At 52.2% G+C, this 15,023-nt stretch overlaps 2 protein-coding genes across 2 annotated transcripts; both read left to right on the top strand.

Moving 5' to 3' along the window:
* Positions 1 to 3,899: 3,899 nt before the first annotated feature.
* Positions 3,900 to 4,712, top strand: LOC147961698 (transcription factor IBH1-like 1). The gene has a single exon (XM_087537297.1). It carries the CDS (start codon positions 3,954 to 3,956, stop codon positions 4,482 to 4,484), a length of 531 nt encoding a protein of 176 aa, XP_087393423.1. The 5' UTR covers positions 3,900 to 3,953; the 3' UTR covers positions 4,485 to 4,712.
* Positions 4,713 to 10,813: 6,101 nt separating this feature from the next.
* On the top strand, positions 10,814 to 11,626 carry LOC147961697 (transcription factor IBH1-like 1). Its single transcript, XM_087537296.1, has one exon. The coding sequence runs from the start codon at positions 10,868 to 10,870 to the stop codon at positions 11,396 to 11,398; it is 531 nt and encodes a 176-aa protein (XP_087393422.1). The 5' UTR covers positions 10,814 to 10,867; the 3' UTR covers positions 11,399 to 11,626.
* Positions 11,627 to 15,023: the final 3,397 nt, after the last annotated feature.

Below are 15,023 nucleotides of genomic sequence, written 5' to 3'. Positions count from 1 at the left end.
CACTTGCTTAAAGATCTTATCATTTCTGACCATCATGTACTCCAGCATCCCATGACGATGATGTCTAATGTCAAATCTATAGGAAGGACTAAGAGCAACTCCAATGGAGCGATCCATTTCGGTACGCCCGTGTCCGTTTGGGTCGGCTGGCGGACAAAAGTGGCGCCCAACGCGCCGACCCAAACGGACGCGCGTCCATTTTTCAGTCCGCGGGCGACCCATTTCAGGCTCAATTTTGAGCCGGATTTGCGTCGGTGCGGACACGAGACGGACGCGCGCGCCTACTCCTCTTCCCGGGGCCCGCCTGTCGGTGGCAGCCACCATCATTTCCCCTCATTTTCTCCAAAAACGCTCCCGCCCGCGTGCGCCCCCGCCCCCCGACCAGCCATGGAGGACGCCATCGACCTCGACCTCGACGCCGCCGCCGGCCTCGCCTCCCTCGCCTCGTCCGGCGCCGTCGCCCCCTCCGGGAAAGGCAAGCCTCGTGCCCCGCGCAAGACCGCCGCGGCAACCAAGCCGAAGAAGGCGCTGACGCCCGAACAACGGGCAAGCGAGTCGGCCAAGATGAAGGGCCGGAGGCATGCCGCGGACGCGAGGGATGAGGCCGCTGCGCAGTCGCCGCCGTCGCTGCCGCGCAGCAGGAGTTCACCAACGCCCGCGTCGCCGCTAGCAACGAGGGAGGCGCTCTACATGCTTGGGGTAAACCCTAGCCAGCACAACCTCATCCAAGCCGCCGTTGCCGCGGCCAGCACCGGCTCGTCGGCGTTCCTCGGATGGTGATGCCCGACTCACCCTGCGCATCGGCTTGCAACCCGGTCCCGGCTTCCACGTCTACCCACAGGCCTCCCGCCTCTCCGGGGAGTGCTCACCCGACGTGAGCGTGGTTGCGCCTTGCACGCCCGCGCCCGTGCCCATCGACCTCAACGCCACCCGGTGGTCGGTGGCTCGTCGTCTGGAGGCATGAGGAAATGCGTGCGACAGACGCCGGCCGGCGGTCTCCCCGGACGCCCGTAACCTGTTCGAGGAAATGTCGTCCGCCGTCGACGAGGACTTCATGCAACACCTCATCTTCGAGGGTGGTGCGCCGGGCGCTGGCTACGATCCAGAGGAGACGCAAAGCCAGGACGGCCACGGGGCGTTCACGCCGGCCGCTGGCTATGATCCCGATCAGGCGGCCTTCATGCGTGATCAGGTCGGCATCGACCTGGACGGCTTCCCCCTCGACCACGAGTTCCCGAAGGACTATGGGCTAGAGGAAGATGACGAGTGCGACATTGAAGTGGAGCCTTTGTTCGAGGACGAGCTCGCCAACCAAACGCCGGTCCTAAGCCGAAGCGCAAGAGCAAGCGCACGAAGGCGTACACAGCTGTCGAGGACAAACTTCTTTGTGAGTGTTGGCGAGACATTGGACAAGACCCAAAGACGGGCGCCGAGCAAAGCATTCGACCTTTTGGACTCGTGCGCACCGCGAGTTTCATGAGCGCAAGAAGTTTCCACCTTACCAATTTGTGAGCACGCGCGGGTGGGTCTCCATTTCCAAGCGGTGGAGGGTGATCCAACAAGAGTGCAACAAGTTTTGCGCCACCCTTAGAGCGTCAAGGTCCGCCCCGTGAGCGGCATCGGCGTTGCAAGACATGGTATGCTAGCAAGCCGCCCTCTTTTGTGCCATCAAGATCACTTGCTCATATGCTTGCATGGAAACATTTTGTAAGCATTTTCAAGCTTTAGAGGCATTCAAGGTTCAACACAATGGCAAGTGCTTCAACCTCTCCCATTGCTATCGGGTCATCAAGGACGAAGAGAAGTTCAAAGGCACAATATGCCGCGCTCAAGGCACGTGGGGGAAGCGCGCCGTGGAGGATGTTGGGGAGGGCGAGCCGGCACGGCCGCGGGGGAAGACCAACTCCAAGGAGGACAAGCGAGATGCGGCCACCAACGCCTTGAACGCGAGCGTGGACGGCATGATGAATAAGAAGGACTCAAGAGAGGAGGAGCGCCGGCGTTTCAAGGCGGAGCAAATGGATGCTTTCATGGAGATCCAAAGGAGGAGGCTTGATCTTGACGCCGAGAAGCAAGCCAAGATGTTCGAGCTCGAGGCGGAGAAGCAAGCCAAGATGCTAGAGATCGAGGCCGCCAACGCCAAGACAAAGGCGAAAGAAGTGGCTCTTGCAAGCATGATGACCGGGGGTGGAGATCATGAAGGTGGATCTCAACGCCTTATCGCCAAGGAAGAGGTCGTGGTTCGAGAAGATGCAGGCCGACATGCTCAAGTTCGACGACGAGTGATCTATGGCGTCGAGGGGCCATCTTTTTGTATGCCGGCAGGTGTGCCGGCATGACTACGAGAGCCGTGATGGCGTGGTCGAACTCAAGTCCACCATTTTTTGGTGTGCTGACATGTGTGCCAGCATGAACTGTGGTGTTTTCTGAATCCGCATTGTATGCCGGCGCTGGCATGAGACATGGCTGCTGGCATGATCGGCCGCAGGCGTTTTTTATTTAAAAGTTGAATGCGGACATGAAATGGGTCGGCGTGTTGACGCATTGCGATCCTAATGCAAAACTGGGAGGACGGCAGGCGGGCGGCCGATCCAAACAGACAAAAAACGGATAAATGCGACGTCCGTTTGGGTCGCCCCATTGGAGTTGCTCTAAGCTGGCCAGGCAAATTTCATCGTAACTTGAGAGTCCTCTTTTCTTATTGGGGGCGATGGTATTCCAACAGTGCATGGCAAAACTGCAGTCCCAATGGATATCTCTTCCGTGTGCTCATTGCACAGCACGGACCTATCACAAACAGGAAGCAAGAAACAAAATAATTTACGCAGCGGCCAATGTCCCAGACATTTCGTTGTCAAGAATATGTGTGTGCGTCTTGTGTTTACCTCTCCCAGAGCTCCCGTGTCTCCAACTTTGAAGACCCATTTTTTCTGGTGCTGGGGACCATGACACGGGAGCCAGCTCACTGATTATGTTTGTTATTATTATTATTTTCATCATCATGCGCTTGAGACTTTGGAAGATCTTGTGGGCATCTCGTATCATACTTGCCCATCTTGTATCCATGCACGCAACGACAACACACAATGATACTACACGTAGTAAACACACATGGAATGTGAGACGTTGAGATGTCAGTGTACCTGCAATGGTGGGCATGTGTTGTGATGTACTCTAACGTGCGTATATTGCAAAACTCTCTTTCAACTTTTCAATCCATTTTTGTTTGACCATGACACCCGCGAAGCCAGCTGATCACCAGTAATTACATTACCATCATGCGCTTGGGGGACCTTAAGCTTGTGGGCATCTCACGCCGTACTTGTCGGTTGTTACGTCCACGCGTAGCATAAGACAAAACATCATCATCAACATCATTATCATGGAAGAATATGAGCATGTCTAGCTGCGACATCAGGGCGATCGTAATTAAATGTAATGAGCATGTTAAAATTTGCCATACTTTTAAGCTTCAAGTCGCCGACATGCGGATCTTTTTTTTTGAATAAAAGAGGTTTTCCTCCGATTTCATTAACGAAATCAAAAACAGGCAGAGTCTAGTAGTCTCAGACAACGCACCCCAGGAATACAACACAAGTTCTAGATCCCTGACCCCCCCCCCCCCCCTCGATCACCAGGGCAAGGAGTCAACCCTTACAACCATCGCCAAAACCTAACCGAGCTATTAAGCCGACCAGTTTGAAAAACACAATTCGACACAAAGAAGAAGGAAGCCGGATCTAGCACTGCAGAAAATGTTATTATCGACAACAACGGCAAAAATCGTTCATGCATGTGTGAGAAATTATGAATCAGCTACCGGTGATAGACTAGTCCTATTTAAGCAGGAGGAGCGCCCCTGTTTCTGGTACTAATTACTACAGCAAGTACATCTTGTGTCTGCCCAAGCAAAGAGAAGACATCTTACAAAAAGTCAAAAGAGAAGAGAAGCCATGCAAGGCCCTAGCACCAGCATCAAGTCCTTCAAGCAGGAGTTCCTCAAGAACCTCCTCCCAAGCCTCCAGCTCCAAGCACGCACGAGCACAACCTTCCGCGGCGCCACGAGCCTCCACGAGAGGAAGCGCGCCGTCAAGTCCTCCGTGGACGTCGCCATGGCGGCTGCGCATGGAGGCGGAGCGAGGTGGCCCAAGGCCATCTTGGCACCGGCGTCCAGCGCGTGCAAGGTGCAGAGGTGTAGGAGGACCGTGAGGAGGTGCTGCCGCCGTAAGAGGTACTTGGGGAGATCAGGCCGCGCCGGTGGTGGCGACACTCCGGGGAGGCTGGTGAGCAGCAGGACCATGGCACTGAGGGAGGTGATACCGGGAGGCCGGAACTCCACCGTCGACGAGGCCACTCTGTTACGCGAGGCCATGGACTACGCCATGCACCTGCGCGCTCAGGTCGACGTGCTCCGCTGGCTCTCGAAAACCGTGCAAACATCTAGCTCCAGTGACTCTAACCGTGCACTGCCAAAGGAGGCATGATTAAGGTACCAGGTGGTGGCTTGTCAATGCTTCTGCGAACAGAAGGACAAGCTACGCACAACATATTGCCCCTTGTGAAAAGTGGTGAAAAGTTACTTATTTAAAGATATTAGAGTGTGTGAAAAGTTACTTATTTAGATCATGCGTGCATGTGCAGTTTAAATGCAAGGTCTGCTTTTGCATTAGTCAGGAAATCTGCAGAACCTGAAACAACTTGCAGTGCTCACTCATTTAAAGGAGAAGGCCACAAGTGCTCGTACATAGGCTCCAAATGAAGGTCACTGTCTTGTCACTACGGAAACAAATGGTAAAATTCTAAAATCCAAAATTAATAAGTATGTAAATAACTGAGACCTGGCATATGTATGCTGCGTATTACTGCAGTACACCCGAAACAGCTATATGGAAAACAGCTAGGAAATTAAGTCTAATAAAATTCATGGGCAAGGATGTAGCTAGTGACAGGAAATTGTACCAAAGCCTACTATAAAAATATTGCACACATATAAGGTCTTCTTTGTTTCATAGGATAGGAATCATAGTTTTAAACAGCGCGCTAAGCATCTTAGAGGCGGACCTCTTCAAATGCTATAGCGCGCTATTTAAAATGTTTGTTTATTTGTTTGGACCAAAGTCTCTTAGCGCAAGACCTTTTGTAAACGCTATAGCGGGCTATTTAAAATAGTGATAGGAATAGAAAAAAAACAAAGAATAATAGATGTCATGCATCTCAATTCTTATAGGAAAAATGTCATTTGATTCACCGCTTTTGGAGTAGTGTCTACAAGATAATCGTTTCCTAACGCCTCCCAAATCTAATTAACATATTTGTAGTAGTGTGCACATATGGCCCAATATATATTTCATATTTCCTAAAAACATGACTTTAACAAAATAAAATGAGAGGAATTGTCTTGAGTACTATCTGCCATGACTAGCATACTCGGAGATAAATTATGTGGGCACAACGGATGAATATCCTATCGTTATCTGATTCTGGCTATATGATCACTATGAACCACGGTTGATGGAAACTATATATAGGCACCAACACTTGATGGGGAGCTCGAAAAAGAATAAATGTCATAACAGCTCATCAACAAGGTGGATGGCGACGAGTAATTGGTTTTTTGTACTTTTTCTTTAGGTTTGCTTGAGTTTGTACCAAACTTTTAAATCGCGGACGAAAATTGCGCGATCGCTGGCTGGAAGCCTTCCCGCGACGCGATGCCTTAAAAAACGCGATATGTGGCTAATCACGCGATCGCTGCGCGAAACGGCGCAAAACTCATTTGCGCTCGCTGCAATTTCGCTGGGACGGGCTGAAACAGAGGCCCAACAAGAGCCAGGCCCACATTTGCCCCGATGGAGAGGACAGAGGAGCAGCTCATCCAGAAAACCTAACTCATCGCTATCCCCATTCCCTTCTCAGCTGCTGCGGCGGCTGCGCGGTTCTTCCCAGCTGCGCTCGGTGGGCCGGCGGCTGCTTCGCCGGAAGTCGGATGCACTGATGTGCGAGGCAGCAAAGCGGAGACCAGAGCACCTGGCAGGAGCCGCAACCTACACTGCTGTCGTAACGCCAACGCTGCGACCGGCGACGAAGGCCTCTGCAGGACGACGTCGATGTGTCCACACTCCATAATGATAGCTCAGTCTCACACGGTTCCAACTCGCAGTATATCTCCAGGAGGTACAGGATTGCTCTGATCCTCTCTAATCTCTATCGTTTGTTGATTCAATACAAGCAAGCATGTCAGCCTATTGGTATTGCACGACTTGTAGGTTGTAGCTTAGATTTTCAACACTGCTTCCAAGAAAATCCTCTGTTTTCTGCTGAAAATCCTAAATTTCTTTAGACAAACATGCATATGTACTGTTCCCGCTAAATGGCATAGCGGCCGTAGCGTTTTGAAGAGCCAGCCGCTAAACCCTTTTGGCCGCGATCTTAAACTTTGGTTTGTACCAGCACTTTTTCGACCAAGTGAGCTTATTGTACTTGGTCAATACTAGCACTAGTACAGTTAAGGTAATTACATACACTTCAAAAAAAACTATCGCACACACAGATGTGAATCATTGTCTTGCATGGTTTGCTAGAGGTGTGTTACTGTCACACATGCTACGGATAAACATGCGCGGTAGGGTGCTAATTTTGTAAAAGCAATCATATGCGATGCACGGACTTCTTTTTAAACTCTTACCGTAGAAGAATTGCTTTACGGTATTTCAATTATATTAAAAAAAGTATATACAAAGGAAGTCCAGAATACATCATAAATCACCCAATACCAGCTCTATCAAAATTAATCATGGACTACAGATTGTTACTAATTCAGGACTGAAGCTTGTTGGCCTTGACTTGTTTAGCTCTCAGCATTGAATAATAGAGTCCTTCTTTCAAATAGGAATTCCAGCTGATAGGATGAGCAGGCACTTGCTTAAAGATCTTATCATTTCTGACCATCCATGTACTCCAGCATCCCATGACGATGATGTCTAATGTCAAATCTATAGGAAGGACTAAGAGCAACTCCAATGGAGCGATCCATTTCGTACGCCCGTGTCCGTTTGGGTCGGCGCGGACAAAAGTGGCGGCCCAACGCGCCGACCCAAACGGACGCGCGTCCATTTTTCGTCCGCGGGCGACCCATTTCAGGCTCAATTTTGAGCCGGATTTGCGTCGGTGCGGACACGAGACGGACGCGCGCGCCTACTCCTCTTCCCGGGCCCGCCTGTCGGTGGCAGCCACCATCATTTCCCCTCATTTTCTCCAAAAACGCTCCCGCCCGCGTGCGCCCCCGCCCCCCGACCAGCCATGGAGGACGCCATCGACCTCGACCTCGACGCCGCCGCCGGCCTCGCCTCCCTCGCCTCGTCCGGCGCCGTCGCCCCCTCCGGGAAAGGCAAGCCTCGTGCCCCGCGCAAGACCGCCGCGGCAACCAAGCCGAAGAAGGCGCTGACGCCCGAACAACGGGCAAGCGAGTCGGCCAAGATGAAGGGCCGGAGGCATGCCGCGGACGCGAGGGATGAGGCCGCTGCGCAGTCGCCGCCGTCGCTGCCGCGCAGCAGGAGTTCACCAACGCCCGCGTCGCCGCAGCAACGAGGGAGGCGCTCTACATGCTTGGGGTAAACCCTAGCCAGCACAACCTCATCCAAGCCGCCGTTGCCGCGGCCAGCACCGGCTCGTCGGCGTTTCCTCGGATGGTGATGCCCGACTCACCCTGCGCATCGGCTTGCAACCCGGTCCCCGGCTTCCACGTCTACCCACAGGCCTCCCGCCTCTCCGGGGAGTGCTCACCCGACGTGAGCGTGGTTGCGCCTTGCACGCCCGCGCCCGTGCCCATCGACCTCAACGCCACCCGGTGGTCGGTGGCTCGTCGTCTGGAGGCATGAGGAAATGCGTGCGACAGACGCCGGCCGGCGGTCTCCCGGACGCCCGTAACCTGTTCGAGGAAATGTCGTCCGCCGTCGACGAGGACTTCATGCAACACCTCATCTTCGAGGGTGGTGCGCCGGGCGCTGGCTACGATCCAGAGGAGACGCAAAGCCAGGACGGCCACGGGGCGTTCACGCCGGCCGCTGGCTATGATCCCGATCAGGCGGCCTTCATGCGTGATCAGGTCGGCATCGACCTGGACGGCTTCCCCCTCGACCACGAGTTCCCGAAGGACTATGGGCTAGAGGAAGATGACGAGTGCGACATTGAAGTGGAGCCTTTGTTCGAGGACGAGCTCGCCAACCAAACCGCCGGTCCTAAGCCGAAGCGCAAGAGCAAGCGCACGAAGGCGTACACAGCTGTCGAGGACAAACTTCTTTGTGAGTGTTGGCGAGACATTGGACAAGACCCAAAGACGGGCGCCGAGCAAAAGCATTCGACCTTTTGGACTCGTGCGCACCGCGAGTTTCATGAGCGCAAGAAGTTTCCACCTTACCAATTTGTGAGCACGCGCGGGTGGGTCTCCATTTCCAAGCGGTGGAGGGTGATCCAACAAGAGTGCAACAAGTTTTGCGCCACCCTTAAGAGCGTCAAGGTCCGCCCCGTGAGCGGCATCGGCGTGCAAGACATGGTATGCTAGCAAGCCGCCCTCTTTTGTGCCATCAAGATCACTTGCTCATATGCTTGCATGGAAACATTTTGTAAGCATTTCAAGCTTTAGAGGCATTCAAGGTTCAACACAATGGCAAGTGCTTCAACCTCTCCCATTGCTATCGGGTCATCAAGGACGAAGAGAAGTTCAAGGCACAATATGCCGCGCTCAAGGCACGTGGGGGGAAGCGCGCCGTGGAGGATGTTGGGGAGGGCGAGCCGGCACGGCCGCGGGGGAAGACCAACTCCAAGGAGGACAAGCGAGATGCGGCCACCAACGCCTTGAACGCGAGCGTGGACGGCATGATGAATAAGAAGGACTCAAGAGAGGAGGAGCGCCGGCGTTTCAAGGCGGAGCAAATGGATGCTTTCATGGAGATCCAAAGGAGGAGGCTTGATCTTGACGCCGAGAAGCAAGCCAAGATGTTCGAGCTCGAGGCGGAGAAGCAAGCCAAGATGCTAGAGATCGAGGCCGCCAACGCCAAGACAAAGGCGAAAGAAGTGGCTCTTGCAAGCATGATGACCGGGGTGGAGATCATGAAGGTGGATCTCAACGCCTTATCGCCAAGGAAGAGGTCGTGGTTCGAGAAGATGCAGGCCGACATGCTCAAGTTCGACGACGAGTGATCTATGGCGTCGAGGGGCCATCTTTTTGTATGCCGGCAGGTGTGCCGGCATGACTACGAGAGCCGTGATGGCGTGGTCGAACTCAAGTCCCACCATTTTTTGTGTGCTGACATGTGTGCCAGCATGAACTGTGGTGTTTTCTGAATCCGGCATTGTATGCCGGCGCTGGCATGAGACATGGCTGCTGGCATGATCGGCCGCAGGCGTTTTTTATTTAAAAGTTGAATGCGGACATGAAATGGGTCGGCGTGTTGGACGCATTGCCGATCCTAATGCAAAACTGGGAGGACGGCAGGCGGGCGGCCGATCCAAACAGACAAAAAACGGATAAATGCGACGTCCGTTTGGGTCGCCCCATTGGAGTTGCTCTAAGCTGGCCAGGCAAATTTCATCGTAACTTGAGAGTCCTCTTTTCTTATTGGGGGCGATGGTATTCCAACAGTGCATGGCAAAACTGCAGTCCCAATGGATATCTCTTCCGTGTGCTCATTGCACAGCACGGACCTATCACAAACAGGAAGCAAGAAACAAAATAATTTACGCAGCGGCCAATGTCCCAGACATTTCGTTGTCAAGAATATGTGTGTGCGTCTTGTGTTTACCTCTCCCAGAGCTCCCGTGTCTCCAACTTTGAAGACCCATTTTTTTCTGGTGCTGGGGACCATGACACGGGAGCCAGCTCACTGATTATGTTTGTTATTATTATTATTTTCATCATCATGCGCTTGAGACTTTGGAAGATCTTGTGGGCATCTCGTATCATACTTGCCCATCTTGTATCCATGCACGCAACGACAACACACAATGATACTACACGTAGTAAACACACATGGAATGTGAGACGTTGAGATGTCAGTGTACCTGCAATGGTGGGCATGTGTTGTGATGTACTCTAACGTGCGTATATTGCAAAACTCTCTTTCAACTTTTCAATCCATTTTTGTTTGACCATGACACCCGCGAAGCCAGCTGATCACCAGTAATTACATTACCATCATGCGCTTGGGGGACCTTAAGCTTGTGGGCATCTCACGCCGTACTTGTCGGTTGTACGTCCACGCGTAGCATAAGACAAAACATCATCATCAACATCATTATCATGGAAGAATATGAGCATGTCTAGCTGCGACATCAGGGCGATCGTAATTAAATGTAATGAGCATGTTAAAATTTGCCATACTTTTAAGCTTCAAGTCGCCGACATGCGGATCTTTTTTTTTGAATAAAAGAGGTTTTCCTCCGATTTCATTAACGAAATCAAAAACAGGCAGAGTCTAGTAGTCTCAGACAACGCACCCCAGGAATACAACACAAGTTCTAGATCCCTGACCCCCCCCCCCCCCTCGATCACCAGGGCAAGGAGTCAACCCTTACAACCATCGCCAAAACCTAACCGAGCTATTAAGCCGACCAGTTTGAAAAACACAATTCGACACAAAGAAGAAGGAAGCCGGATCTAGCACTGCAGAAAATGTTATTATCGACAACAACGGCAAAAATCGTTCATGCATGTGTGAGAAATTATGAATCAGCTACCGGTGATAGACTAGTCCTATTTAAGCAGGAGGAGCGCCCCTGTTTCTGGTACTAATTACTACAGCAAGTACATCTTGTGTCTGCCCAAGCAAAGAGAAGACATCTTACAAAAAGTCAAAAGAGAAGAGAAGCCATGCAAGGCCCTAGCACCAGCATCAAGTCCTTCAAGCAGGAGTTCCTCAAGAACCTCCTCCCAAGCCTCCAGCTCCAAGCACGCACGAGCACAACCTTCCGCGGCGCCACGAGCCTCCACGAGAGGAAGCGCGCCGTCAAGTCCTCCGTGGACGTCGCCATGGCGGCTGCGCATGGAGGCGGAGCGAGGTGGCCCAAGGCCATCTTGGCACCGGCGTCCAGCGCGTGCAAGGTGCAGAGGTGTAGGAGGACCGTGAGGAGGTGCTGCCGCCGTAAGAGGTACTTGGGGAGATCAGGCCGCGCCGGTGGTGGCGACACTCCGGGGAGGCTGGTGAGCAGCAGGACCATGGCACTGAGGGAGGTGATACCGGGAGGCCGGAACTCCACCGTCGACGAGGCCACTCTGTTACGCGAGGCCATGGACTACGCCATGCACCTGCGCGCTCAGGTCGACGTGCTCCGCTGGCTCTCGAAAACCGTGCAAACATCTAGCTCCAGTGACTCTAACCGTGCACTGCCAAAGGAGGCATGATTAAGGTACCAGGTGGTGGCTTGTCAATGCTTCTGCGAACAGAAGGACAAGCTACGCACAACATATTGCCCCTTGTGAAAAGTGGTGAAAAGTTACTTATTTAAAGATATTAGAGTGTGTGAAAAGTTACTTATTTAGATCATGCGTGCATGTGCAGTTTAAATGCAAGGTCTGCTTTTGCATTAGTCAGGAAATCTGCAGAACCTGAAACAACTTGCAGTGCTCACTCATTTAAAGGAGAAGGCCACAAGTGCTCGTACATAGGCTCCAAATGAAGGTCACTGTCTTGTCACTACGGAAACAAATGGTAAAATTCTAAAATCCAAAATTAATAAGTATGTAAATAACTGAGACCTGGCATATGTATGCTGCGTATTACTGCAGTACACCCGAAACAGCTATATGGAAAACAGCTAGGAAATTAAGTCTAATAAAATTCATGGGCAAGGATGTAGCTAGTGACAGGAAATTGTACCAAAGCCTACTATAAAAATATTGCACACATATAAGGTCTTCTTTGTTTCATAGGATAGGAATCATAGTTTTAAACAGCGCGCTAAGCATCTTAGAGGCGGACCTCTTCAAATGCTATAGCGCGCTATTTAAAATGTTTGTTTATTTGTTTGGACCAAAGTCTCTTAGCGCAAGACCTTTTGTAAACGCTATAGCGGGCTATTTAAAATAGTGATAGGAATAGAAAAAAAACAAAGAATAATAGATGTCATGCATCTCAATTCTTATAGGAAAAATGTCATTTGATTCACCGCTTTTGGAGTAGTGTCTACAAGATAATCGTTTCCTAACGCCTCCCAAATCTAATTAACATATTTGTAGTAGTGTGCACATATGGCCCAATATATATTTCATATTTCCTAAAAACATGACTTTAACAAAATAAAATGAGAGGAATTGTCTTGAGTACTATCTGCCATGACTAGCATACTCGGAGATAAATTATGTGGGCACAACGGATGAATATCCTATCGTTATCTGATTCTGGCTATATGATCACTATGAACCACGGTTGATGGAAACTATATATAGGCACCAACACTTGATGGGGAGCTCGAAAAAGAATAAATGTCATAACAGCTCATCAACAAGGTGGATGGCGACGAGTAATTGGTTTTTTGTACTTTTTCTTTAGGTTTGCTTGAGTTTGTACCAAACTTTTAAATCGCGGACGAAAATTGCGCGATCGCTGGCTGGAAGCCTTCCCGCGACGCGATGCCTTAAAAAACGCGATATGTGGCTAATCACGCGATCGCTGCGCGAAACGGCGCAAAACTCATTTGCGCTCGCTGCAATTTCGCTGGGACGGGCTGAAACAGAGGCCCAACAAGAGCCAGGCCCACATTTGCCCCGATGGAGAGGACAGAGGAGCAGCTCATCCAGAAAACCTAACTCATCGCTATCCCCATTCCCTTCTCAGCTGCTGCGGCGGCTGCGCGGTTCTTCCCAGCTGCGCTCGGTGGGCCGGCGGCTGCTTCGCCGGAAGTCGGATGCACTGATGTGCGAGGCAGCAAAGCGGAGACCAGAGCACCTGGCAGGAGCCGCAACCTACACTGCTGTCGTAACGCCAACGCTGCGACCGGCGACGAAGGCCTCTGCAGGACGACGTCGATGTGTCCACACTCCATAATGATAGCTCAGTCTCACACGGTTCCAACTCGCAGTATATCTCCAGGAGGTACAGGATTGCTCTGATCCTCTCTAATCTCTATCGTTTGTTGATTCAATACAAGCAAGCATGTCAGCCTATTGGTATTGCACGACTTGTAGGTTGTAGCTTAGATTTTCAACACTGCTTCCAAGAAAATCCTCTGTTTTCTGCTGAAAATCCTAAATTTCTTTAGACAAACATGCATATGTACTGTTCCCGCTAAATGGCATAGCGGCCGTAGCGTTTTGAAGAGCCAGCCGCTAAACCCTTTTGGCCGCGATCTTAAACTTTGGTTTGTACCAGCACTTTTTCGACCAAGTGAGCTTATTGTACTTGGTCAATACTAGCACTAGTACAGTTAAGGTAATTACATACACTTCAAAAAAAACTATCGCACACACAGATGTGAATCATTGTCTTGCATGGTTTGCTAGAGGTGTGTTACTGTCACACATGCTACGGATAAACATGCGCGGTAGGGTGCTAATTTTGTAAAAGCAATCATATGCGATGCACGGACTTCTTTTTAAACTCTTACCGTAGAAGAATTGCTTTACGGTATTTCAATTATATTAAAAAAAGTATATACAAAGGAAGTCCAGAATACATCATAAATCACCCAATACCAGCTCTATCAAAATTAATCATGGACTACAGATTGTTACTAATTCAGGACTGAAGCTTGTTGGCCTTGACTTGTTTAGCTCTCAGCATTGAATAATAGAGTCCTTCTTTCAAATAGGAATTCCAGCTGATAGGATGAGCAGGCACTTGCTTAAAGATCTTATCATTTCTGACCATCCATGTACTCCAGCATCCCATGACGATGATGTCTAATGTCAAATCTATAGGAAGGACTAAGAGCAACTCCAATGGAGCGATCCATTTCGTACGCCCGTGTCCGTTTGGGTCGGCGCGGACAAAAGTGGCGGCCCAACGCGCCGACCCAAACGGACGCGCGTCCATTTTTCGTCCGCGGGCGACCCATTTCAGGCTCAATTTTGAGCCGGATTTGCGTCGGTGCGGACACGAGACGGACGCGCGCGCCTACTCCTCTTCCCGGGCCCGCCTGTCGGTGGCAGCCACCATCATTTCCCCTCATTTTCTCCAAAAACGCTCCCGCCCGCGTGCGCCCCCGCCCCCCGACCAGCCATGGAGGACGCCATCGACCTCGACCTCGACGCCGCCGCCGGCCTCGCCTCCCTCGCCTCGTCCGGCGCCGTCGCCCCCTCCGGGAAAGGCAAGCCTCGTGCCCCGCGCAAGACCGCCGCGGCAACCAAGCCGAAGAAGGCGCTGACGCCCGAACAACGGGCAAGCGAGTCGGCCAAGATGAAGGGCCGGAGGCATGCCGCGGACGCGAGGGATGAGGCCGCTGCGCAGTCGCCGCCGTCGCTGCCGCGCAGCAGGAGTTCACCAACGCCCGCGTCGCCGCAGCAACGAGGGAGGCGCTCTACATGCTTGGGGTAAACCCTAGCCAGCACAACCTCATCCAAGCCGCCGTTGCCGCGGCCAGCACCGGCTCGTCGGCGTTTCCTCGGATGGTGATGCCCGACTCACCCTGCGCATCGGCTTGCAACCCGGTCCCCGGCTTCCACGTCTACCCACAGGCCTCCCGCCTCTCCGGGGAGTGCTCACCCGACGTGAGCGTGGTTGCGCCTTGCACGCCCGCGCCCGTGCCCATCGACCTCAACGCCACCCGGTGGTCGGTGGCTCGTCGTCTGGAGGCATGAGGAAATGCGTGCGACAGACGCCGGCCGGCGGTCTCCCGGACGCCCGTAACCTGTTCGAGGAAATGTCGTCCGCCGTCGACGAGGACTTCATGCAACACCTCATCTTCGAGGGTGGTGCGCCGGGCGCTGGCTACGATCCAGAGGAGACGCAAAGCCAGGACGGCCACGGGGCGTTCACGCCGGCCGCTGGCTATGATCCCGATCAGGCGGCCTTCATGCGTGATCAGGTCGG

The sequence above is a fragment of the Triticum urartu genome, chromosome 7A (genome assembly GCF_056163025.1).
Source record: "Triticum urartu cultivar PI428250 chromosome 7A, HENAU_Tu73, whole genome shotgun sequence".
Taxonomy (NCBI): Eukaryota; Viridiplantae; Streptophyta; class Magnoliopsida; order Poales; family Poaceae; genus Triticum; species Triticum urartu.
The sequence above is the reverse complement of the archived record's forward strand: the minus strand, read 5'-3'. Positions and strand labels throughout refer to the sequence as shown.

Coding starts and splice junctions, on each gene's coding strand:
- LOC147961698 (XM_087537297.1), top strand. CDS start 3,954: ATGCAAGGCCCTAGCACCAGCATCAAGTCCTTCAAGCAGGAGTTCCTC.
- LOC147961697 (XM_087537296.1), top strand. CDS start 10,868: ATGCAAGGCCCTAGCACCAGCATCAAGTCCTTCAAGCAGGAGTTCCTC.